At 38.5% G+C, this 27,015-nt stretch overlaps 1 protein-coding gene across 1 annotated transcript in view; it reads left to right on the top strand.

The window, feature by feature from the left end:
* The window catches only part of ino80 (INO80 complex ATPase subunit), a 54,213-nt gene that overhangs the window by 806 nt on the left and 26,392 nt on the right, over positions 1 to 27,015 (top strand). The window contains exons 2-25 of the mRNA XM_055185542.2: positions 4,631 to 4,806; positions 5,250 to 5,386; positions 6,894 to 6,961; positions 7,090 to 7,236; positions 7,338 to 7,458; positions 7,537 to 7,739; positions 7,821 to 7,874; positions 8,053 to 8,256; positions 8,338 to 8,530; positions 8,613 to 8,680; positions 8,793 to 9,002; positions 9,572 to 9,652; positions 11,466 to 11,561; positions 13,568 to 13,627; positions 14,336 to 14,478; positions 15,121 to 15,205; positions 19,782 to 19,899; positions 20,018 to 20,103; positions 20,189 to 20,356; positions 20,448 to 20,581; positions 20,652 to 20,719; positions 20,832 to 20,925; positions 21,625 to 21,817; positions 25,073 to 25,213. Of these exons, the coding sequence (XP_055041517.2) occupies positions 4,664 to 4,806; positions 5,250 to 5,386; positions 6,894 to 6,961; positions 7,090 to 7,236; positions 7,338 to 7,458; positions 7,537 to 7,739; positions 7,821 to 7,874; positions 8,053 to 8,256; positions 8,338 to 8,530; positions 8,613 to 8,680; positions 8,793 to 9,002; positions 9,572 to 9,652; positions 11,466 to 11,561; positions 13,568 to 13,627; positions 14,336 to 14,478; positions 15,121 to 15,205; positions 19,782 to 19,899; positions 20,018 to 20,103; positions 20,189 to 20,356; positions 20,448 to 20,581; positions 20,652 to 20,719; positions 20,832 to 20,925; positions 21,625 to 21,817; positions 25,073 to 25,213 (3,015 nt within the window). The 5' untranslated portion in view covers positions 4,631 to 4,663. The remainder of the gene's footprint in view (positions 1 to 4,630; positions 4,807 to 5,249; positions 5,387 to 6,893; positions 6,962 to 7,089; positions 7,237 to 7,337; positions 7,459 to 7,536; positions 7,740 to 7,820; positions 7,875 to 8,052; positions 8,257 to 8,337; positions 8,531 to 8,612; positions 8,681 to 8,792; positions 9,003 to 9,571; positions 9,653 to 11,465; positions 11,562 to 13,567; positions 13,628 to 14,335; positions 14,479 to 15,120; positions 15,206 to 19,781; positions 19,900 to 20,017; positions 20,104 to 20,188; positions 20,357 to 20,447; positions 20,582 to 20,651; positions 20,720 to 20,831; positions 20,926 to 21,624; positions 21,818 to 25,072; positions 25,214 to 27,015) is intronic.

The following is a 27,015-nucleotide window of genomic DNA, read 5'->3' as shown; positions in this document are numbered from 1 at the left end:
CACATATTGTAGCTCCTCTTAAATGCTAAACATTACTTTAACTCTTGTTATAAAATTATATGCTGGTGTCACTGTTTCATCACAGTTCTTTGGGTTTATAAAGCATAGTTTGTGTCAGGTGAATGTGACAGAAGAGTTATCGGTGATTTACAGTTTTACACATGCGTGTATTTTTCGAGTACTAATAGCATTAAAGACAACGGAATAGACAGATTATTCAAATGAAAAGAGTTTTATCAGAAGTAACTCATCATGACTATTGATATTATGTTGCATTCAGGAAATAGTTAGTATATGGTTAAATATGGACTGTACAAACACCAGCAGTGTTAGTGCTTCAGTACACTAATATCTGTTTAGAAGCTCTGTGCAAATACTACAGGATTCAATATGCTAAAATGTCATGGATTGATTTAAAATTTAGTGTGCGTGTTATTCTGATACTAGCAATAAATTAAGCTGTATGAATCCACATGCATATGTGCGCAATTGTGCATTTATATTTTTGTTTAAAAGTTCAAATGTAATAGCATTTGAAAGGCACAGAGCAAGCAATGCAGATCACCCCTGTTGCCCTATAGAGGGCACATCTTGATGTAAAAAGATTATTAATAGATATCAAATTATGATTATTACATTAATTACGCTGTCACATTCGGTGTCAATAAATCATTTTTTTTTTGGTCAAAATAAAAAAAAGTCACACAAATTTATTCATAACTTTATTTATTTAATTAAATAAAACCTTTTCCAACTAATATTAATTAGGGCTTAAAGATACAATTTGTAAGATATTTGCAGTAAAATATCCAAAAACCACTAGTCCGGTGTTATATATTTTGTCCAGCTGATTACTAACAATATCTATGATGTTTTCAACTACTTGTAAATTATGAGAAAATTGCTGCCCTAAACAGTGACACGGGGCAGTGCAGTCGCCTGTAAATGACGTGGATATCTACGTTACCCTTTACTGACGTAAAAACCACATGACAACAATGTCGTGGACAAATGCGGAAGTAATAGCGTCTGTCGGGCCACTCGCTTTTTTATGGTAAGTTTGTTCATCTGAACACTTAATTCTGTGCTGTGTTAACAAACCATCGTATTGGACTAATACTGTAACATCTATGACTAACAATTGTGTTTTGAACATTTCATGAAACATTACATAATGAAAAAAAAATTGTCATCAAACACAACATTTATAAAACTGGATTACTTCTTGTGTAACATGATTTCTCTTTCCCGTCTGATTGATGGCCATCAGCGTTTGAGTTAAAGACAACATATATGATGTAAACAAAAACTTTTGTTCTGCAAACAATCGCGATTAATATTTATGCAGCCCTAATATTATTTACAGTTAGTTGGCACAATGCTTCAAACCCAGTTCCAAATATTCAAACTAGTGATTTACATTTATTCACATAGCAGATTTTATACAAAGCAACTTTACAAATGAGGGAGAATTAAACATTTTTCCTTAAGAGCCAGCAATAATGACAGTATGCAACGCTATGTCCATCAACATGTAGATTTTTTATTTGATAAGAGATTTTTTTGGAAACATTGGTAAGAAATACACAATGTATGGGTGAACGGGGCACAAACTAACGCAGGGTTAATTGTAACACGGCTACTTTACATATATTTATAGAGGAATAGCCGAGCAATCCGTGCTTTTGGTCTTTTTCTCTTTCTGTCAGAAGGTGATCTTAAGATAATGAACAAACAGTTTCGGAAAGTTTTGGAGGCATGAAGGTTAATTTCTTCATCTTGTAGTTTTTTTTACGATCTGAGTTGGGTGTTTAAGTCACTAAATCCAACCTTATATTGTCTTATAACTAAAATATCAAGATTTTGAAACATGCACAGCAGGGTTAGTTTTACACAGTGTTACAATTACGCCTCAGGTATACAATGCTAATAAAATGAAAACAATGCCAATACTATTTATCAAAATGATAACTCTTAATACAATATCAGCGGAAATCACTGACAATTATTATTTTTTGTCTTAATTGTTTAGAAAAAAATGCATTTATGCCTAATAGAAGGATGGTTAGACAAAGGATTATGAATTAATGAATGTGTGGATATCTATCTATTATAACCAGATATATAAACAAAATCCACCTTCCTTCAGTATATAGACAGAATTTTATTTAATTATTTGTGTTTAAACAAAAATTTCTAACAGGTGTTACAACAAAGCCTCTGTTTGTTACAAATAACCCACCTATTGGGTAACTTCAGTGTTTCCTCTAGGATTTTTTTCAGCTGTGGCGGCAGGGGGCGCCCATGATGATTATAAATGTACATCATTTTTTTTAAAGTTGAAAAAGGCTACAGTAAACTAACATGTATTTTTTATCATTTTCATGCTGTCATTTACTTTTCCTCATATTTATAGCATATTGCTTTTCTATGTTTGATCTAAAATGTATTTTCTTAAAAAACGTTACATAGCTACGTACGTAGTTCGGATATTTTATTGTAGTTTTAATGTAGTGTGCATTGCAAGTTGTGCTCGTGTTTAGCGTAACAGAGCTGTTGCAAACTCACGCACAGTCCTGTTTGATAAACCGCACCACTGTGATTGACCGAACATCCATCAGCAGCAATTTTATTTCACACCCGGTCCGGACCATTTGACATAAAGACCCCGAGCCGGTCACACCGCAAATCGCGCAGTTGAATAGAAACCTTTAACGGTCTTCAGACAGATCTTAAACACAAAGCACGGGGCCATTTAAAAACGAGTCGAATTTTGGTCTGGGATGTTAGACCCGCATTTTACTCTTGTCTATTGAGTCCCGACCTGCATCTACAACACAAATGACACGCGAATAGTCTATTATTACACCCGTTAGATCAAATCCCGCGGGAACCCCGACCCTGCTGTGCTGTTTCGTCTGAAAACAGATAAAACAGTCTCATCGTCTGCCTCAAGTTTCTATTACCAACGTTCTTCTCTTCCACGGGAATAATGTAAGTTTCCTTACAAACAGATTCGACTATTAATGTCTTGCAGTCGCATATAAGTAGTATTCAGTATTTAGCCTTTTGTTTTTGGACAAATATCATATCATTTAATGTGAAACTTTGTGAGTGTTGATCTAAAGCACAGAAGATTGATTGACAGCTCAGCGGTCAGCAGCGCGCTGCGCTTATAGCCTATATTCTGAATAACTAATGACCAGATAAGTTGATAATATGACTGAGTACAGTGATTCCAAATGAATGTCCAAAAAACTCGTAATATGTTAAATCGAAAGTTGAATAATGTCTTTTCTCGCAGCCCTGCGCTGCGTCCGCGTTGAACATCAAATGCGTGATGACCTTGCACCTTAAATTACCCTAAATTTATAGTCATAAAGATAAAAGTAAAACAATATTCGAAACTTCAAATTATGTATTTTTATTTGTGTAAACTCACAATAAGGAGAAAACTTTGTGCTTACTTAAAATCATTAAAAACATGACGTGCTTTCTGCTGCTTTGGTCAGCGCGTCACAAAAAAAAAACAGAAACTCAAATACTTTTTTATTCGTTTTGTCAATTTAATTATTATTTAAGTGTAACATATTTCGTATAGGCTTATTTATTTTATTATTATTTCTCAAAACAGAGACGTAGCCTAATCATCCTCTGTTGATTTAAATCTATTTGTTCATTAAACTAAACCCATGGAAGAAATTATGATACTTTAGGAGATTTATTTATAAATGAGTTAACAACGCGAATCCAGAAAGGAATTTATTTCTAAGACAGCCAGTCTGGCAGAGCGGACATTTATGTAGCTTTTTTGCGAGCTGCCGCCGTGGGTTTTGTCTAGAAGGGATACAGCAAATGCCGAAAAGTTAAGGATTAGATTTGGAGGTAGGATTATTAGGATGAAAACAGCGGCTCTGGCTAAATGAGATACAAATACATCCTACAATCGTGTGAAATGTTGTGTTTAGAGTTGGGTTTGGTTGAAGGATTAGATTAAAACAGTGGTCATCCAGCGAGAATTCGTTTGCTGTATCCCTTCTATCCACAACCGCAGGCGTGGCGGGGATGTTTTAGGCATGGCGGGCCGCCACGGTTGAATGTATATAGCGGAAACACTGAACTTGTAACATTTGCACTCCTGTCACTTTCGGTGTATTTGTACGATAACGGTAGGTCCCATGAACAAACTTTAAGTGTTTATTTGTAGCAGGGATGTGTGTGTTGATTGTGTAAAAAAATTATTAATCTAACTTAAATATTTTTTGAATGATAGAGCCAAAGCCAAAAGCGTTACTTTGTGTCCTGCTCTCCCCTACAGTATTGAAACACGTGTACAGCTGTCTATAGCTGGAATGCATTCCTATTAAATGTTAAAGCGATAATCACATTTCCTTTTATGTCTGATGATAAACTGTATCATTTGTTGGACACTGAATCATACATAATAAAGGCCTACTCATCAAAGGTAATGTTGCTGAGTGATGTTTTTACCCATGTACTTACATTATGGTCTATTCTTTCCACTATTCTTTGAAAGACTGATTTAAAGCATTTTGATGATCATCATAATAACCACTTTAAATATAACCCACCACAATAACAACATCAATTTTTTTCCTCATCTTTACAGTGATTGCCCCTCTCGGGCCCTGTACCTCTACCTATGGCCTCTGAGCAGGATGTCGTGGGAGATGCTACATGCTCAAAATTGGCCAAACCGCTTCACCTGCAGTACCTTGAGCGCTCCCTCCGTCTGGACACCTTTTTAAAACAGACCGCTGCTATTTTTAATCAGAACATTTCCAGGTAATTTGTCTATGTATGAACTATTTTAATAACCAAGCTTTTTGTATGTTTCATTACTGATGTGACCCTGTTTTTTTACAGAATGTTATTTACATCATGTAGGTTGATTTTATGTAAAACATTTCAAACTTTAGCTGGGTTTCAATGGAAAAAATGATCTAGAGTCAAAATGTTTTTCCAAGGGAATCATTCAAAGAAACCCTCTGAGGTACCCCATTTGTCTGGTACAAACACTGTGGTTATGTAATTGCAGTGTATTTTTGGCGAAATTGTGTACTTCTCATGAACATCCAGGTCCTACGACCTCTTGCGATTTAAATTGTTTTTGTTTATTTTGTAGTACAAAGTAGTTAAGCAGATGTCCCAACCCTGTTTGTGATTCTTGCCAAATGCCAAAACTACACAGCACGGCACTTTATCTTATTTGTACTGCTCTTTTCCAGTGATGACAGTGATGATGGTTTGGACGAGGAGTCTTCTCTGACTCAGACAACCCCACTGCTGGCAGTGAAAGAAGATCCTGAGGATGAGACCAAGGATTCCTGCAGAGATGGAACCCTTAATGGAGCTCTGTTGCAAGGTACAGTTACAGTACATAAAGCAGTGTTTATCTAACCCAGTGGTTCTCAAAATTTTTCAGTGTGCGGCCCCCCTCGTGTATGGTGCATTCCTTCACGGCCCCCCAAAGAAAATTTATAAAAAATTTGTTTTAAAACCTAACATTTTAATTAGACAAAACATATTAAAGTATACAAATCAGTGCTGTTGGTTAGTAGCCTTATTTTTTTTTAGGTTTAATTACACAAAATTAAGGATAAATTTATGTATTTTATAAAATATAATAACACTGGGGCCCCCCTGGCACCATCTCGCGGCCCCCAGTTTGAGAACCACTGATCTAACCATTTCACACCGTGTCTGCTCTGGTAGTGACAGATGATGTATCTACACTAAAAGTGTTAAAGCTGCATGCAGTGTAAACTTGATGTTAAATGCTAGATTTGGACAACTGTGAAATGAAAACATAATCTGTAGAAACTGCTATATTTTACAAAGCTGTATATTTACATTTATGCATTTTGCCAGATGCTTTTATACAAGGCTTAGTGCATTCAAGCTATACATTTAATCAGTATATGTTCTCTTTGAGAATTGAACCCCTGACTTTATTCATTTGATAAAGCAATGCTCTGCCAATTGAACTACAGATAAAAAAAGACAATTTGAATGATGTCAGAGACTAGATAGTCATAAATGGTTGTTCCTTTTGAACTCCGTGGTAGAGCATTGCATTAGCACCCAAAAATAAAAATGATGTCATTAATGACTCACCCTCATGTTGTTCCAAATCTTCGGCACACAGTTTAAGATGTTTTATATTTAGTATGAGAGCTTGTTGACCCTTCATTGAAAATCTACGTATGGTATACTGTCCATGTCCAGAAAGGTAATAAAAACATCAAAGTAGCCATGTGACATCAGTGGGTCAGTTAGAATGTGTTAAAGCATCAAAAATACACTTTGGTCCAAAAAAAACCAAAAATTATGACTTTTTCAGCATTGTCTCCTCTTCCACGCATGACGCAGCTGACGTGTTATCTGGTGCGCCCCAGCTGTTTTTTTTTGTGCGCCCGGGCTTCGTTTACAGTTTAAGGGAGACGCACACTGTAAGTTTGAAAAAAATACTTTGCAAACATGTCTGAGGATAACACGTCATTCGTATCACTGCAGTCACGTGACTTCAGTCTCGCGCATGCACCTCACGAAACTGACGCGGAAGAGAAGACAATGCTGAACAAAGTCACAACTTTTGTTATTTTTGGACCAAAATGCACCTTCGATGCCTCAACACACTCCAACTGACCCACTGATGTCACATGGACTACTTTTGATGTTTTTATTACCTTTCTGGACATGGACAGTATACTGTACGTTGATTTTCAATGAAGGGTCAACAAGCTTTCGGACTAAATCTAAAACATCCTAAACTGTGTACCTGACATTATTTTGGGCGAACTATCCCTTTAAAGCTTCATGATCCCTTATTCTGTAACATAATGAATTAACTCTGTAAACCTCACCCACAGAGCACAAAGTCGACAAGGCCAGTCTATATAACTTCTCCAAGCTGAAGAAAAGCAGAAAATGGCTGAAGGTATGTGTATATAAAGTACTGCAGTGATTCTGGGAGAACTGAATGTGTTCACATAGCAACAACTAAGAATTAATCTGGTATTTAATGTCCATTGACAAGGAGTGTGATGTAATCTTTATGAATTACAGGGCATCTTGGTGAGCGATGACACCACAGATTCGGATACGGACTCGGACGATTCTGACTTCACAATGACGCGGGAGGAACTGCAGGACATGCTGCGCCTACACAAGTTCACCAAACTCCACCAGAGCAAGTTTCACTCGGACCGAGAGGTTAGGAAACGCTAGCTGGGCTCAGCATAGCTGCTTTTACACATTCTGTCGCTTCCTGGAAACAGCTGGTGATGCGTGTGTGTGTGTGCCTGTGTTGACAGCTGCAGCATTATCAACACTACAGCACAGGCCTACTGTCCACCCATGATCCATTCTACGAGCAGCAGCGCCACCTACTGGGCCTCAAGAAAAAGAAAATTAAGGAAGAGAAGAAATGTAAAGGTAAGCAGACAGGAGAAAAAAAATATTTTAACTGATTTTCTGATCATGTGAACATTCAACCTGTCACTGCTTTTGCAGCCAAGTTAAAAAAGATGAAGAAGAAGAAGAAACGAGGAGAGGAGTTCTCCATGGATGGTCGGGCGCATGTCGCTAAAATCTTCGCCAAGTTTTCCCACGATGCACCTCTTCCCATGATTAAAAAAAAGCACTTAACCATTGAGCAGCTAAACGCTCGTAGACGAAAAGTCTGGCTCACAATTGCCAAAAAAGAAATCCCAAAGGTATAGTCATTTTTGTTGGTCGTCATTTAGCTTTGTTTCTTCTGTTACTGCTTTAATGTATATTTCATTGTCTCCTTTCAGGCGTTTAAGCAGAAAGTCTCTGCAAGGAACTTTGTTTTAACCAATGTCAAAAAGGTAAGAGATGTGTATACAAGTTACATATTTTACATACATTGTGTGTGATGTAAGAGTTCATTCAAGTCACTAGGTGCAAACAAGATATTTAAAATGCATTATCGGGTTTAGCCAGAAAGTCACACATGTACATCCAGAGTATGTTTGTTGAGTCTTTGCTTTGTGCACACACATCTAGCTGGCCCACCAGTGTATGCGTGAGGTCCGTAGGGCTGCGATCCAAGCACAGAAGAATTGTAAAGAGACATTACCGCGAGCACGCCGCCTGACTAAAGAGATGCTGTTGTACTGGAAGAAGTACGAGAAGGTGGAGAAGGAGCACCGGAAGCGTGCTGAGAAAGAAGCTCTCGAGCAACGCAAGCTGGATGAGGAGATGCGGGAGGTATGAATGCACATACTGCCAGCAACCCACAATTCACAAAGAACCACTGGCTGAAAGATTTCATCTCATGTATCCCATCAGGCTAAGCGGCAGCAGAGGAAGCTGAACTTCCTGATTACTCAGACGGAGCTGTACGCTCACTTCATGGGGGGCAAGCAGAATGCGGCAGACAGCACCCAAGACGAAATCCTACGCAAGCTTGAAGACAACAGTGGCCAGCGGCAGATCGACATTGGTGGAGGGGTTATGGTCAACGTTGGTCCGGAGGACTACGGTAAGCCCATATCCTGCCTTGGTTGGATGGATGAATGAACAGGTTTCTTGTGTAGGGCAGCTTTTAAACTTTTGCCTTGCAGACAGTGAATACTACAAATCGCAGGCTCTAAAGAACGCAGAAGAGGCGTACCAGATCCACCAGGCCAGAGTAAGTCATATTTACATCTTTCATACTTCGCTGGAGAAATATGCTTGCATTTCATTGTGCATTTTTAAAATTTTTAAACCATAAATACAACACACCTCAATCTGTTTTCCAGACTAGACTGTTTGATGAGGAAGCAAAAGATAGTCGTCATGCCTCCCAGCATGCGGCCAGCGTGTCCAGCTCAGGGTTTGGCGAGAGCTACAGCCTGTCAAACCCGTCTATTCAAGCTGGTGAAGACATTCCCCAGCCCACCATCTTTAATGGAAAACTTAAGGGTTATCAGCTCAAAGGCATGAATTGGCTGGCCAATCTTTATGAACAGGTAAGTGCTAATGGCTGGTGTCAGTACCACCGTATATACTAAATGTATACGTATTGCAGTGGCGGCTGGTGCCTCCTTTTTTTCTGAGGGCGCACACATGTATGTATCCCTGTCATGTGTGTTTTTCCTTTTTTCAAAATATGTGTTCTGCGTGTCGAGAGATCCTGTGTGCATCACGTGTCTTGTCAAAATAAGTGCCTGCTGCCTGCTAAAGTGTTTATGATAAAAGAGACGCTCGCGTTTGCCAGATACTCGCATGCGTTTTCTGTTAAGGGAGTGTCTTGCATGTATTTTGTGAACGTGAGCGTCTCTTATCTTAAACGGTTTTGACACGTGTGCAGCAGGCACTTATTTTGACAAAACACGTGATGCACATGGTTCACGACGCAACAAAAACATATTTTAAAAACACAAACAACACACATGACAGTTATTTTGAATTAGCGCCCCTCGGATGAGCAGTCACGAGCCGCCACTGACTCTTTCTCCTCAACCTTTTCACATCTGCACACTATACTTTTGACATCCATTAATTGGTGTGATTTTGTCCTTTTGATTGTTTCCCACAGGGAATTAATGGTATTTTGGCAGATGAGATGGGGCTGGGCAAGACGGTCCAGAGCATTGCCCTGTTAGCTCACCTGGCAGAGGTACAAACTTTGATCAGAGCTTTTTCACAAATATCATATTGATAAATGTTATTAAAAATTAAATTGTTAATGACACTTTTAATAGAGACAGAGCGCAGTTATGCTAATTTGAAAACCACGCCCACAGGGGGAAAACAATCCAACCGTCTCCATTGACTTTGTATTGCGAGAGGCTGCCTCCTCGTCATTTCTGGCTTATAACAAAAAACTGAATAATGCCTAAAAGCTGCTGTGTGACACGATGTACAGCTAACAAGCCAAAAAACCCAGAAATACGTTTTTATAAGCTGTCGAGCCGTAAAACCCAGCCTTTAAGGAGGAAAAGTGGATCGCCAACTACGTTTCCCTCTGGTGGGCGCAGTTCTACTAATAGTAGTACTATGAAAAGTTGACTGTTTTCCACTTTTGTGTCTTTAAACACTCATTTTTTGGGGTCGACAGCTTATAAAAACTTATTTCTAGGTTTTTTGGCTTGTTAGCTGTTGTACACCATGTCACACAGGAGCTTTTAGGCATTATTCTGTTTTTGTTATAAGCCAGAAATGACAAGGAGGCAGCCTCTTGCAATGCAAAGTCAATGGAGACGGATGGACCCTGTGGGCGTGGTTTTCATGTTATGACGCGTTGCGCTCTGTCTCTATGGACAGGACATTGCTGATTTGGTTTAGCATTTTCAACCTAATCTAACTGAGTCTGTTGCAAGTCTTCTTTCAATTTCAGCAATGTAAGATTTGTGTAACAGGGTTTACATTGACATTTTTTCTAAGCGGCATACAAATGAGACTGCATTTAACATTTTAAAAAATGATACTTGCTGCATGATCCATGCTGAATTGTCCACCAGGTTATACCTAAAAAATACATACTGTATTTCCCCATCCGCAGACCACCAGTAAAATCTGGAAGAGATTTATTTATATCAGCATTAAAGCTCCCATTCTTTCTGTGTTTTTGAAGCTTTGATTGTGTTTACAGTGCCCAATATGACATGCGTAATGTTTCACGTGTAAAAAAACGTGGTATTTTTCACATAATTGACTCATAGCGCTGTTTTCACTGTCCTCAAAACATACTGATGTCTTCCTTGTTTTATGAAGTCCCTCCTTCAGAAATACGTATCGAGTTCTGATTGTGTAGCTTGTTTTTAGTGTGTTGTGATTCGATAGCAGCTTAGCTTAGCAGAGCCGTTTGAGCCAAAGCTGGTGACTGACGTATTCCTGTGGGCAGAGTTTAGTCAACGAACTGTTTTACTGATGTCATTAAAGTAGGAAGTAGAGGGCTGTAGTCCAAACCGGCCGTTCGTTGTAGGCTTTTGAAGAGGAATTCTATTGAAGAAAATATATCGCCTGGCAGTGAACTTTGAGCTTTATCATTTTACAGGTATTATTTATGCTATTATAGCAACATTACACAATAACTAAGGTTAAAAAAATGGTATCAGGAAGAATGTGACCTTTAAAAGCAATGCTTGCACATTTCCAGCTTCCTGTGCAATCGCATTCATTACGTCAAAACAAGCCCCCAATTACACAAATCATTGTTGTTTGGGATCATGGTGAACTCTCCAGCTGTCCGCACTGCCCTGCTCGACCCCCAGACCCACAAAAAGAAGCGTAACACGGAATTGTGGCATTTTTGCTGTTTGATATAACAGCGTTGAGTTGAGTTGCGGGCCCATAGGAAGCCACGTTAGCATGTTGCCCGTTTTTCAGTTGTTTCCTGTTTTGACCCCTCTCTCTTTTCTCTCTTTCCCACCATCTCATTCCATCTTATGCACCTGCATGTTTGGTTTATTTTGTGCTCTGTTGGGCAGAGGGAAAACATCTGGGGACCATTCTTGATCATCTCCCCGGCCTCAACACTCAACAACTGGCATCAGGAGTTCTCCCGCTTTGTACCAAAATTCAAGGTGAGTGATGCAGCTGTATAGGGAAACACCTGTGGCCGTGGAATCCTTTTCACTGCTGTTTCGATGTCTCTCTCTCTTTCTTTCTCTCTCTCTCTCTCTCTCTCTCTCTCTCTCCAACTTTCATAAACCCAATGAACTGACTCTATTTTCAGAACAATGGAAACTGTCCTTTTTCTTGCCCTTTGCTGCAAGGGAACGCATGACAGATTGTTGTCCTTCTGGCCTGGTTTGAGTTATGATTCTTGAATCTTTAGGGGGCAGTGTTGTATCACTTGTCGTGCTCTCCTCAAGCAATATCAGCAGTCTTAAATATTCATTTCCTTTCAGTCAGACCTCCTCTGAGTTTTATGAAACACATGTTTTCCTGCCAGAATAATAGGATTTGAGCAATATAATTTGCGCAAAACAGCTTACATTGAGCTTAGGAGCATGAAATGTAATTGACTATTTAGAAATTGGATTTTTTGCTAACACTTGACAGTAAGGTTTAACTGATTTTAGCTAACAGAAATAGCAATATGCAGTGTAATTACAGCATTTGTTAATCTTTGACTGCTATTAAATAACAATGCGATTACATTGTTCACGTAATTTTGCTGTGCATTTAACAAATGTTAACCAACTTTAAATTCTGAAATTGCCTAATAAATGTTAAAGTTCACATTTACAGCTTTTATTCATTTTATAGATGCACCGATATTAAGATGCGATAGCTGATTATTAAGACTGATATCTGCCGATAACAATAGTTTTTTTGTTATATTAACTTGCATTAACTAAATTCTGAAGATTAAATTATTTGAATGTTATTCATTTATATAATTACCATTAATATTGAACATTTAACTAGTGATGTTTCTTAACATTTTCTATAGACAGTTTTTTGCAGTTACAATATAAACAAATGGCTTTCTTGCACCAAATGTAACTTTCGCTCTCGTCCAGAAACTCAATTTGCGCTGTAGACAAAGAACTATACACACGCAGCTATGACTAGTCATGGGCCGGTATAAGATTCTGGCGGTAATGATAACCTTTACCAAAACTACAACGGTGTTGTGGTATTGCCATTGCAACACTAAAATGTGTTTTTTCAAATGCCAGGTAAAACAAAGCCTTTAAATTATAATAATTTGAATATGCTTTAAAATATATATATAATATTTTCGTAATGTATATTAAATGTAAACATCAAATCAATCACATGATTTAATGAATTTTGTTTAAACACAGCTCATACCTTGGAGACGGTATCACAGAACATTTTAGTGGTTTTGAAACCTTGACTGTTTAAAACCTCGCAATACCTTGAAACCGGTAATCAGCCCATGCCTAGCTATGACACGCAGCTATTTATATCGCTGTTCTTCAAACCTTTTCAGGTATTTTCATGATTATAAAGAATATGTATAATAATTATGTTTGACAAGTGTTGCTTTTTCAAATGCATGTTTTAAACGACCCAAACTAACAGTGATTTCAGATCGAGAACGACTTACCGATCAAAAGCCGTAGTACATAAAATAGCTGTGAAAAATATCGGCTGTGCGATTCAGAATAGTTATCGGCCACGTATTATTAGTGTATATTGCCATTTATCGTTGCACCCCTATCAAAAACTACACTGAGCTTACTGTGTTACTGTGTAAAATGTGTACTATATAATGTATAAAATGTTAACTACAGACTGGAAGTTAAGTTTCGTCTAGACGCGTAACCGTTAACGCGTGGCGTCCAATGAAACATCTATTCACATATCGGCTTTGACTATCGGCTGTTTTTAAACTATCGCCCAATGGTGCGAAAAATCGCCTTTATCGACCAATACCGCATCTCTAATTAATTTTAGTAAAGTACTTTCCATTGTTAGTTTATTTTAACAAATGAAAGTGAAATGATACCATATTTTTTAAGTTTAACTATTATAATATATGTGAATCAACTAAAGATGAATGTTTAATTCAGTTTACATATGTTACATTTTTTTGTTTAATTTTTCTTTACAGGTGCTACCTTACTGGGGGAACCCTCATGATCGTAAAGTTATTCGAAAATTTTGGAGCCAGGTAAACATTTTGTTGGCATATTACTCTAAGAAATGTGCACTGTGTAGATTTTAGCAGAATCTAGTAGTGAGTTCAGTCCACCGCTCACCCCTTCCTTTCGAAGCACATAGAGAAGCTAAGATAGCCGCCACAGGAAAAACATGTTTGCCGTCTGAGACAACATAGTGGGGGTGTGAACCAAAAGGGCGTAAGTGACATTTTGGCTGAAGAGGAGATGTTTATATATCAAATGAAAGCTATTGATGAGCTCTTTCTGCTGCCAAAAGTACAATAATGACTTCTTAATCAATTTGGTGTTTTAAAGATTGAAATTAGTACACAAAGTCAAATCAAACCAAATATGTTTTTGTTTTCACTCTCCTGTTAAGTTGGTGAAATGTCACTTACGCGGCTATCTGGTTGTCACCCCTCAATAGTGACAAACGCGCTTTCTAGAGCAGTTTGTCCATTTAGGGCTACTGTAGAAACATGGCGATGCAAAATGGCAGCTTCCATGTAAGGGGACCCGCAGTGGTTGTAGATAAAATCGTCTCATTCTTAAGTAATAAAAACAATACAGTTCATTATGTAAGGTCTTTATACACCACTGATAATATAGTCAAGTATATATTATTGCATTTTTGTCAATAGATCCTCCTAAATTCACACATTGCACCTTTAAGTTGAAATCTTATTATTTGACTCAACGTATTGTGTTCCTTTCCATAGAAAACCCTGTATACACAGAACGCACCCTTTCATGTAGTGATCACCAGTTATCAGCTGGTAGTGCAGGATGTGAAGTATTTCCAGAGAGTGAAATGGCAGTATATGGTTCTGGACGAGGCCCAGGCATTGAAAAGTAGCACCAGGTAATTCGATTAGATTCACTTCTTTAGATGTTTCAATATTGTGGAAAAAAGGAGATGTATAAACAAAACTGTCTAGTTTCCTACATGTATCTATATGCTGAGAAATATTTGTATTACCATTTTTATGATCTGATTAAATGGCCAAAGATGAAGACAAGAGTACCGAATGTCCTATACAGTATATTCCTGACTAATCACCCCATAATCTTTAAAAGGCCACTTATATTAGCTTCAGATTCAGAGTTTCCATTTTCCCATATTTGCTAAAACCCAATGAACCCATAGTGTAGTGACAGTCAGTCTGGACCGAAGAATAATAAGGACCTCTCGAGCTGTTAGTGCAAGTTTGTGCCTCTCAAGAGATGACAGCACATGTGCCAACAGCTTCTGTTGTGGTGAAACATGATTTATTGCCCGATCTGAGTCTTGACTGGGTGTCAGAGCAGCTTTCATGAGCTTTCAAATCCCTAAAGTCTCCATAATCAATGAAAGATTTAACCGAGTGTGAGAAGAGAAGCTCCGGAGAGTATTCATGTGGGATAAAGGGTAGTATGAAGTGTCTGTGTCGTAATATCTTCCATTAAGCTCCGCGCACCGCTTACTTGGGAGGTCTTAACAGCTGTGTCTGGTTCTTCTTGGCAGTGTCCGATGGAAGATTCTTCTTCAGTTCCAGTGTAGAAACCGCCTGCTGCTGACAGGGACGCCCATCCAGAACACGATGGCTGAGGTGAGCGTGTTCATGTGGGAAGCACAAAGTTCATTGTTTGTACAGAGGCTCACATGTGAATTTGCAGAAATTTACATTCAGAGACTTGCACCTGTGAACCACAAACCTCTGCATGCTCTCGAGTTACTGTTTTTTTGTGTTGTGTGTATATCTGATCAACGTTCATAATCGCTGACTAATCACCTGCGTTAAGGAAAACGATATTGCCTAGCTTGTCAGTGAACTATGGCTCTTTGTAATAGATGCCGCTTAAAAGCAGGTGATGGCGATTTACTACTAATCACGGAACCGGCTTTACTGACGAGATGCGCATGATAATTGCATGCAGGGTTCCCACGGGTCCTTGAAATCCTTGAAAGTTTGTGAATCTGGGGGAAATAATTCAAGATCCTTTTTTTTTTTTTTAAATATACATACATAGATGCAGGTCATTGAAAGTGCTTGAATCTATTTTATGCAAGAAGTTTTTATGGGAAAAAATCCATATTATTCCATGTGTAGTGTAGGATAATATCGTAAAAAGTCTAGACTGTTCGCTTTAAATGCTTATATCTTCTGTATGCGAATGTTGATTCATACCAAAATGCTTTTTTGCATAGTTTGACACATGAAAACCTCTCAGGTTACGTATGTAACGGTTGTTCCCTGAGAAGGGAACGAGACACTGCATCTCCCTTGCCATACTTCCTGTGTCCCTGTAACGCCGTCTTTGGCAATATTTGAGATAGCGATATACTTCCTGGCTCCCGCGTCACCCTGTCTTTGTCGTTAAGCCTCACAATTGGTTGAATTTGAGCATTCAGACACACTTACCCCTGGAGGCGTACCTAAAGTGTCACCGCAGTGACGCAGCGCGAGTTCCCTCGAAAGGGAACTGTAACAATGTGTCTTAAAAGGTAACACGATGTAACCTTCCTCTCACTTGAAATGTGTCCCCACATTTAGTCCTTGTATTTGAGGGTATTGGACCTGGAAAGTCTTTGAAAGGTCCTTGAATTTGAAGTTAACTAAGGTGTGGGAACCCTGTGCATGCGATTAATCGTGCAGCCCTAGTTTGTTGTGTTTTATCTCTTGTGGCAACATGTAGCAAAAGTTTACTTTTTTAAGTTACAAGATCACAAATTTATCAGTATTTAAAAATGGAATTCCAGAAGATAAATCATATTTTTGTATTGAATGCTCAGTTTAACTCATTCCCCGACAGCCTTTTTTTTTAAGTTGCCCACCAGCATTTTTTGTGATTTTCACAAAAGTTTTACAAAATGCCTTCCAGGAAAGTTTTCTTCTAAAAATATATAAACATACAAATATATCAAATGAAAGAACAGACCCTCTGCTTTCAAACAAACAAGAAACAAACAAAATGGGAAAAAAACGTTTAATCCTATCTGTGTTTTTTCTCTGCCTATAGACCGTTTCATCGGACGCACGTGCGGTGACGCAATAAGTGTCTGGTCCGAACTGTACTACGGTTTCTGTTTGTTTAATGACTCTGACTAGTTGCTGAAACTGAACTACTAAACAAACCTCGTCGAAAATAACAAATGTTTTGGGTTCCTATATAATCTACGTGTTGTTTATTTTGCTTGTTATATAAATAAACTACTTTAAAAGGACTTTGTTGTTATTTATTCTTCGCAGAGTTTACCGGAAGTTACGTGATGACCACGAAAGCTGCTTGTATATATAAGAATAAATAACAACAAAGTTCTTTAAACGTAGTTTATTTATATAACAAGCAAAAAAACAACATGTAGATTACACAGGAACCCAAAACATTTGTTATTTTCGACGAGCCATTTGTTCAAGAGATCAGTTTAGAAACTAGTCAGACCATTAAACAAACGAAACCGGAAGTAAAGTTCGGATCCAGACCTGTATCGTGTCAGCGCACGTGCGTCCGATGAAACCATCAATAAACTCTTAAAGGACAAGTTCGGTATTTTACACTTAAAGTCTTGTTTTCAGATTGTTTATGATGAAATAGAACGGTTTTGACTGAAGTTTCGACGTGTGCGGCTGCCCGGAGAGTTTTTGGGTGTTTGTGTTTCAGCTCCTACCTTTACAATGGGTTTAATGGTGCTAGAGCTGCAAATTTCGACTATTTTTTCAACCGATTAGTCTATCGATTATTTTTTCGATTAATCGAATAGTCTAAATAAAGATTTTTTTTACAAATAATAAATGTAACATCTGCTATTAATGCCAACATTTTATTGAAGCATTTTCTCAATTAAACAAATACACAAACAGTGCCAGTGCCAAGGAAAATATAACAAATCACATAAAAACAAGTCCAACATTAATTCAGCCTAACATAAACAGTGCAAAAGGGGCATTATTCACCTTAAACAAATAAAATATATTAATATTAAAGAAGTAAAATAAAAATAAATCAAACTGAATAATAACTCCTTATTAATATAAAAACATGTCCCGCTCTTTATTGTTCCAGCCCTAGAGCTAATCATAAACTAATGAAGAGTCATCTACAAAATGAAATCATTGTTTATTAATACATTAACTAAAAAACATGTCATGTTGTACTTAATGATGACTCTTCATTAGTTTATGATTAGTACATGCATTTACTCAGCATTAGTTCAGACTGAAGTAAAAATAAGTTCATTGTGATTCATGAACCCTTATTATAAAATGTAACCATTATATTATTACTGTTAATATTATTACTATCAGTAGTAACGTTACTGCATTCTCATTTAGCATCAACTTTAACATTTAACTTTTCTTAAGTCTCGGGTAAATACAAATTTAGTTAGTATGATCTTCTAATATTTTATAAATGGCGTTTACGCTGCTGTTACTTTAAATAAACGCATGTCAGGAATACCAAACGAGACGAGCTTTTATAATATCTGGCACATAGCAAAAAAATAAGCTATGGGAACTCCGCGCTGCCAGCTGGCTTTCAGTGCACGCGGGCACATGCCTATCTCAGTGTAACACAGTAACTTATTATTTCATAACTTCTTAATATAAAAAGTTAAACATGTCCCGCTCTTTATTTACTGTTTCAACATACTGCCCAGACGCGATGCAATGTCGTGTCTGTCAGGCGTCTCGCAGCTCGTATTAAACTAAGATGTAAACACAGCTGTATTAAGCACCATATATGCCTGCATTGATTCTATTGTTGTATAACAACTTACTGTAAAAATTCAAATACTTACGCTGCCGTCGCGTCATTCTGAGGTCGGAGAGCTCCAGGTTGTTTTCTTTTAAGATGATCATGCACAGATGTTGCGCTGCTGTGGTATGCCATTTCAGTTTTACACAGTATGTGTTTTATTTGGTCTCTGCTTAAAGTATTCCCACACTTTTGATCACGTTCTGGCTGTTTGGTATAACACTTGTATTATCCGGTCGGAGCTGAAGCCGCCTTCATTTGAAAACGTAAACAATGCGACGCATCGACGCATTTCCGGCAAATCGACGTAATTACGTAATCGACGTAATCGACTACGTCGACGCGTCGTTCCAGCCCTAAATGGTGCACTGGAGCAATCCTTCCTAGAATGCATTAGACTTTCTAACAGGGACGTGGGGCTCACGGAGTGGTCGGGAGTGTTCACTGATATGCTCACACAAAAATCGCAGCAAAATACGCATTCCAACAGGTTTTATTGTAGTTTTTGCCAACTCCATTGACTTGTATTAGATGTGCTGTGAGGTACGGTATTACTCCGCGCCGGGGACTTTGTTTCTATTCTTGCAATTGGCATTGGCCGATTAGCGCCACCACCTGGGCTGGAGTGTCTATTATTCAAGCTCTCGGTGGAAGAATATACGGGTGTGAGGCGTTTGGAAAAATAGCTCCACAAGTTAACAACAAATGCTAAAACAGCTGTTGGAAAGCGTCTTTTGCAGCGATTTTTGTGTGAGCATGTCGGTGGACACCCCTGGCCACTCGGTGAGTTTCATGTCTTTGTAAACGAGAGTTTGGTGCATTTTGGGAGGGATTGTTCCAGTGCACCATTGGACCCATTGTAGAGGTGTGAGGTGAAACACAAACACCCTAAAATTCTCGGGGCAGCCGCATATGTCGAAATTTCAGTCAAAACCATTCTATTTCATCATAAACAATCTGAAAACAGGACTTGAAGTGTAAAATACCGAACTTGTCCTTTAAATATGGGTATTTTTCTTCAAAAAAAAAATTTTTTTAGCAAAAAGCTGAAATAATTGCATTTTTGTGAAGGAATTTGTTAGAGATCAGATTCAGAACGATTATCAAAAACATACATGGAGTGTAAAATTAATAAATAATTTTTTGCTTCATTTTTTTCTTAAATTGGGTAAGCGGTATTACACATTACCATAAAAACTAATCAGGAACACGTTTTTTCATGCAAATGTTTCATTTTAATTGACAAGATAACTCGTCAAGGGCGGGGAAAGAGTTAATATCTCAGTATCTTTGCCGCTTGCTCCTTGTGTAAGATGGTAGCAATTATGTTAAACGAATTCCGATATAAACATATTTTCTGTGCACACCCGAAACTTTGGCGTGAATGTGGGCACCATTGCATTCTGACGCCTTTGTTGTTCTTTTCAGTTGTGGGCCCTACTTCACTTCATCATGCCGACTCTGTTTGACTCCCACGAGGAGTTCAATGAGTGGTTTTCCAAGGACATCGAGAGCCACGCAGAGAACAAATCAGCTATTGATGAAAGTCAGTCAACACTATTTAAACTGTCCTTCAATATCCGTTTAGTCTCTAATAATCCTGGAGGCTCCAGCGTACCAAACTGGTGCTAAATCCCAGCATGTATTGTGGTTTGTCCTTTCAGACCAGCTTTCCAGATTGCACATGATCCTGAAGCCTTTCATGCTGCGACGAATCAAAAAGGACGTGGAGAACGAGCTCTCTGACAAGGTGCCGTCCTGCAGTCGCATGTCACACCTTACGTAAAGCATGTTTATGTGTATCCATACGATGCTGACATGTACTTGCTTCTCAGATTGAAATCCTGACCTACTGCCAGCTGACCAGCAGGCAAAGGCTGCTCTACCAAGCTCTCAAAAACAAGATCTCTATCGAGGACCTGCTGCAGTCATCCATGGGTTCGGCCCAGCAGGCTCACACCACCACCAGCAGTCTCATGAACCTCGTCATGCAGTTCAGGAAGGTAGATGGACCCACTGCGAGCACACCTAAGTGTTAGCCATTGAAATTGTGCATTGTTTTTCAACTGAACTGTTCTTGATTTACACTTGAAGGTTTGTAACCATCCAGACTTGTTTGAGCGACAGGAGATACGCTCTCCATTTCACATGTCCTTAAAGCCCTTCGTCATGTCCAAGTTCATGTTTCGACACGGCCTTCTCCGCACATCTGACCACAGCAAGACCAAGTGAGTTGATCTTCGTCATTTTCATCTTTTCAGATGTGACATGTGGTTAATGTGTCTATGTCCTCCTCAGGCTGAAGCAGACTGTGCTTTCTCCGTTCTCTGCTCAGCACATTCAACAATCCTTGTTTGATAGAAAAAGTCAGTCTTTATTATTATTATTATTATTCCTTATTAATGTTGAATTTCTTGTTATATATTAAGTATATTTTTTCTTCTGTTTTCATCTGTGTCACATTTTTGATTGGTGCAGCCGACAAAGAAGCCAGCAGCTTTTCTTTCTTGCGTTTCATTGACGTTTCTCCTGCCGAGATGTCCAACATCATGCTTCAGGGGACCGTAGTGAGGTCAGTTTCTCACATCAGACACTGTGTTCTTACAGATTGTGCAGTCACACATGATTAACGTTTAAATATTTTAGTGCCAATAACAAATTTATTAATTCTGTTTTATTTGATTTGTAAAATGATCTGAACCTGCTGATTGGATGTTATCAAATTTGCAAGCTCAAGTCCCTAGCGGTGCATCCATTGATCAGCAAATGATGGAGAAAAAATATTTTTATGGGTAATTTTATTTGTAAATCAAACACAGATGGAACATTTACCCAAAGTTCAAGTTATTAACATTTTTATTTGCACAAAGTTCAAATAGTAAAATAAAAAACCATTAACTGAAATGTGAATGGCAGCGGGAAGGAATATATGGTCATAATATATGGGGAATAGTTTATTATCGAATTATTGCATTGAGTTCAGTATTTAATGTTCTTGTAAGAGCACTGATGCAGAAATGTGTCATCCAAATCTTATAATTAAACAAAACCCTATGTAGTTTTCATTCTTTAACGACGAAAATTATGAAATAAATCAAAATGATAGGTTTTAGTTGATTGACAGCCTTAGATATTGGGATACCCTTTGGCACAGCATTTATTCATGTCAGCCAAAATATTTAAGCAGCTTAAGTTGATTGCATTAAAAGTATTTGTGTTTACAAATTGTGCTGTTCTGGTGCTAAAATGACTTATTTTTCTCTTTGCTCAGGTGGTTAGCCCTATATCTGTCCTTTAAGTCAGCCTACAGGATTCACCACAGTCGCTTGTGGGATCAAGAGGAGGAGAATGAGGCCAAAGAGAGAGCTGGATTATACAAACCATGTCTTTCACGCAGAGATCTTATCCTATGGATAAACCGGCCAACATCGTTCCCAAATCTCCAGAGCAGTGTTGTTGTACAGGTGAACTTGCATTATCTATGCACATGACTCCCAAGTATACTAATTGCTTTTATAGCTGAAACAAGAGTATAATTAGTAATATTACTAGGCCTTTTGTATTCTGTATAAGCATCCAAGATTTATATCTCTAATGTATAGCACATACCAAAAACTGCAATTTATTTGAATTTATTTGACTGTGGACATTGTACCGAACGGTTCAATATTATATTGATAATTGTGGCCTCCCTAATAGCATCTGTAAATTTTTAACTATTGGTTAACAGTCCAGTCCACTCCACCAGCTTATTCTTGACAAGATCCGCCTCTTTAGACATTTATTGGTGTTTATATTTACATTTATGGCAGAATTTTTTTATTCAAAGCAATTTAGAGTGCATTACAAGGTATACATTCCCTGGGAATCGAATCCACAACGTTGCTAGTGCTAGTGGGGAAATTTAATTTATGTTCTGCTTAGTGGTGCTTAAATATTAGAGCTGCACGATTCTGTATAAAATGAGAATCATGATTCTTTTGCTTAAAATAAAGATCATGATTCTTGCACGATTCTCAAGAACTTTGTTATGTACAATCCCTGAACATTAGTTTAACTTTAGTTTTTACAGGTCCAAAGAATTATGCTTCTGAACGTTTCAGATAAGTGTACATAATCTTTAAATTCAGTTAATGTTAATTGTAGAGTGATTATGTATTCATTTTATTTAAAGAAAATAATTAAAATATAAATTTTTAGTATACATGGATTAACATTACTTTATGGTTATGAGCTATGACGCGGTTCGCGGCAACCAATCGCAAGGCGGAAACCTACGCTTCAGAGGATTCCAGGGAATGCATTCGAGCGTTTTCTGACACACTCGCTAGCGGCGTGAACGTCCATCGGGTGAATAAATCTACATGCACGCCTAATCTTTATACCCACCACTACAATTGGGCCAAATACAGGAAAACGTAATGTAAGCAGTCAAGTGCAAAGAGAGCAAGTGTGGTTATTTGGACGCAGTGCTTTTCCCCCTGTGCTAAAAACCCTTTCGGAAGGGATAAGATCCGGAATAGGATCCTCTTTTTGGTACTAAAACAACGTCAAGGTTCTTGTCGGACTTACCTGCGCATTGCTCTGCCTCACTCATTCTCTTTAGTTTCTGTTTCTTTGTGTCTAACTTCTCGAACACAAGCATAAATGTGACTTCAAGAGTCAAGACGTCATCGTGGCCGCTGTGATTGCATGTTGTCGAGAGAACTGACGAAACTGCGTGTTTCCTCCTTAAAAATATCATTACCTGAATCGTCAAATGCTGGATTAAGATCGTTTAGAGGGTCGAATCGAGATCACGATCTTTTAACGATTAATCTTGCAGCTCTATTAAATATATAATGTCACAATAATGCATGAGTCATTGAGATGGTTTGCAGGACATTTTATGATTTGAGGATAACTATTCTAAGTGTTTTCATAAAAAAACTAACCAAAAAGGCTATAAGTGGTGCTGTTTGTGTTGTGGTGGTTGCTGTTTTGTAAGCGTTACGGAGAAGTGATGAACTTAATGTATGAGGGAACAGGTCTACTCCTGCCTTGGGTTACCCCACAGTACCAGATTAAATGACCCTCATCTTTCATTAGCTAGAAGGGCTCGTGTTTCGGTGTATACGCTCTCAGTACCTTTTTCTTTGGAAGCCTATTTCCACTCACCCACAGAACGCTCGAATGTTGCCCTATATCGGCCGCTGATGGGAATATCGATGCTTATAATTGGGGAGAAGAAATAGGATAAAGAAAGTGAAGCCGAATGTCCCAATGTCGTCACCTGGGGGATTTGAGTCTTTCTGTAGCACACGAGGCCAAACGACGGCAGGGGTTAATCTGTTGTGAAGTGGTTTGGTGTGTTGGCGTGCGTCGGAGCTACAGGCAGGGGAAACTGTTATCCGAAGGTGCTGACTGAGGTGTAATATTATCCACTTCCCACTCTGGCTTTTGTACCACACAGCGTCTCCTAGCTTCACTGGGGCATGGATGGGGAACACGACACCACAACAACCATCTCCCCGTGTGGAAATGCGGATCGGCTAGTATCGAGTGCTCAGAGAGCCTCAGGTGGCCCGTATTCAGCCAACAGTGTCATGATGCTAAGAACCCGAAAACCTTTACGCATAGTTGCCGACTGTGCTTCTGGCCAAAGTGAAAGCACCTGCCCCCTTTCTTATATTTCATGTGTTTGGAAATTTAGCAGGTTAAAGTAGTTCAGTTTTCTCCAAATATTGAGAGCATGCAACATGCCGTGATTTGTCAACTTTATGTTGACAGAATACAGATGATATATTCAGAGGTTTAACGCTTTCGCGTTGTAAATCAAAGATTCGTGTTTGTATTGGGAAGGGTTTTGCTACCAAGGAATGTCTGGTTTCCAGTCTTTAAATTTAAACTTGCGCTTTGTTATCAGGGTCTAAAGAGGGGTGTGAACTGAAGTATCCGCACCACAGAATTGTCCTTTGAATATTTTTAGTTGGAAATGAACCTTTCATTTATTTGTGTCAGTCCCTTTGTAGCTTCAGGCACCCAATGCTGTGAGAATCATAATGGTCTTGATGCTTTCTTGTGTTTGCACTGTCATTGCCATTTTGGTGAGAGTTTCCAGTCGTGTTGCCCCAAGCGTGTGGTTTATGAAACGATTGGGAGGGGAGTCGAGACAGTGGGTCTCCAGACACAACCAGTCCTGCTGAGTTTCTTTCTTTCTCTCTATATGTCTTTCACACCTCATTCATCATTAGCCCAGTCTTCTCTAAATGAAGTCGACAGGTCTGTTTATGCTTGTCCGTTTGTGTCGATGCAGGCAGGAAACAGGCAGATATATAGTCTGGTCTTTATGATTCATGTGGGTCATTAGAGGTGTAGCTCTAACTGTGACTCCATCTGGAGGTCTGGAACCACTGTGGTCTCCTTTAGTGGTATCACTTGTGCTAAATATGAGGCTTGTGACAAATAGAGTTGTTGAGATGGGAATTGGGTACATGGTAGATTAGCAGTAAGTTGTAATGAGAAAGATGATCTTTAGGAGGCGCTGCTGCTCCATGTTCTCTTATTTGACTTGTTCGAAAACAGCCACACATGCATTTGGTCATACCTGTTTAAACACTAGTCAACATTTGAAATGGATCAAAATTTTTCATAAAAGTTGCTTAAAACCAATAACCGTTCTTGTCTTATGGCAACTTTGATTGTATTAAAATGTTTTTATTCTGCTTTCTGTCGTACAGGATTTGTTGTTCACCTCCACACGGCCGTTGCTGCTCTGTCACACCGACGTGAAGATCTACAGCAGACGCTCATCCGCTCACACGTTCAGGCCCTGCCAACCCACTCAGCCACCCAAGTTTTTATTCACCGTCACACCCAGGGTAACACCCACACATGCACACCCAAACCCAAAAAAGCATCCCAGTGAGAGATATTAACTGGCAGAAACTTCAGTCGGTTTAGCGGTTTGAAGCGATTCCATTGCAACGCTCATTTCTATATCCAGTAATTGTGTTTCTCAAATCCAGTAAATGCGTTTAGTTGGCAAGAGACGGACATCCATCAGTGTGGATTTTTACTGAGGGTGGTCAGCTGCTGACACGGGTCTCCTGCTGGATTAAAAACAAACTTATCAGAAATAAAAGCCCTCTTCTCTGTGTGGGCCCTCACTATAAGGCCTAGTTTATTTTTCCTTGTTGACCCCTGACAGATCTTCTGCTCAGCTGATCATGACCTCGGTGGAGAGTAACCAAACAACACAAGGCCACCAGTGAGAAATCAGAGGTCTTGGTTAAGGCCTGCTTCTCTGGCTGTGAATGTGTAACCCAGCAAAACCACACCAGTTTTGAGATATTCTCAAGACATTTAGAATTTGTACATCGTAGTCAAAACTTATGATGTCCTTTGCTGGTCCCAGTACATTTTTTATCAAACAATCTCTCGCTAACTTTAGCCAGAAATTACCACTTAAATCAGAGGGAAATGATAGGTTGATATGAATGCTTTTATAATCATAATACTAGCCATAATATCTGATTAGTTAGTAGGAATGTTTGTTCTGTCCCAGTAAAGGATTGTAATCTAGGAACAAGTTTCATTTGGGAAAATCACTGCTTTTAAACTATGGGATTTTCCAAAAACATTGTGTATTTGGTGTTGGAGGGAAATGGTAGACTTACAATATCGTATGCTATTACAAGGTCCTTGAACAACATTCTTCTTATGCAATCCAAGTCAGTACAAATTCTTGTTCTTATCTTTAACCATAGCCTAACCTACCGCTAACCTTAAAGAATAAGTCAATTTTCTTAAAAAAATTCAGATAATTTACTCACCACCATGTCATCCAAAATGTTGATGTCTTTGTTTGTTCAGTCGACAAGAAATTATGTTTTTTGAGCAAAACATTCCACAATTTTTCTAACTTTAATGGACCCCAACACGTAACAGTTTTAATGCAGTTAAAAATTGCAGTTTCAAAGGACTCTAAACGCTCTCAAACGACGCATAAGGGCTTATCTAGCGAGACAATTGTAATTTTTGACAAGAAAAATAAAAAATATGCACTTTTGGATCACAACTTCTCGTCTGTCTCCGGTCCTGTGACGCGCCAGCGCGACCTCACGCAATACGTCATAATGTCAAGAGGTCATGGATGACGTATTGAAACTGTGCCCCAGTGTTTAAAAGTGTGGAGAAAGAGGTTGTTGTATGTTGAATGATACTAATTAATGGCTTTGTGTCAGTTTATTGTTTAAAATGGTCCGCAAATGTGTGTTTCATTATGTAACACGTGACCTTTCGACGTCATTACGCAAATACGTTAGTATGCCTCGTTTGGGATCATTTAGAGTCCTTTGAAACTCCGTTGAAACTGCTATTTTAAACTGCATTAAAACTATTAAGTGTTGGGGTCCATTAAAGTCCATTAAAATGAGAAAAATCCTGGAATGTTTTTTCAAAAAAGATAATTTCCTCTCGACTGAACAAAGAAAGACATCAACATTTTTGATAACATGGTGGTCAGTAAATTATCTGGATTTTTTTTTAAAGAAAATGGACTAATCCTTTAACCATAACCCCATATCTTTCATTTTACATTTATGCTAAAAAGTGACACTTTTATCCAAAGTGACTTACATTTGCTTTTAAGCTATTCATTATTTGTCCATGTGTGTTTTCG

This window comes from Misgurnus anguillicaudatus, chromosome 18 (assembly GCF_027580225.2).
Source record: "Misgurnus anguillicaudatus chromosome 18, ASM2758022v2, whole genome shotgun sequence".
NCBI classification, from domain to species: domain Eukaryota; kingdom Metazoa; phylum Chordata; class Actinopteri; order Cypriniformes; family Cobitidae; genus Misgurnus; species Misgurnus anguillicaudatus.
This window is presented reverse-complemented; position numbering and strand designations above follow the sequence as displayed.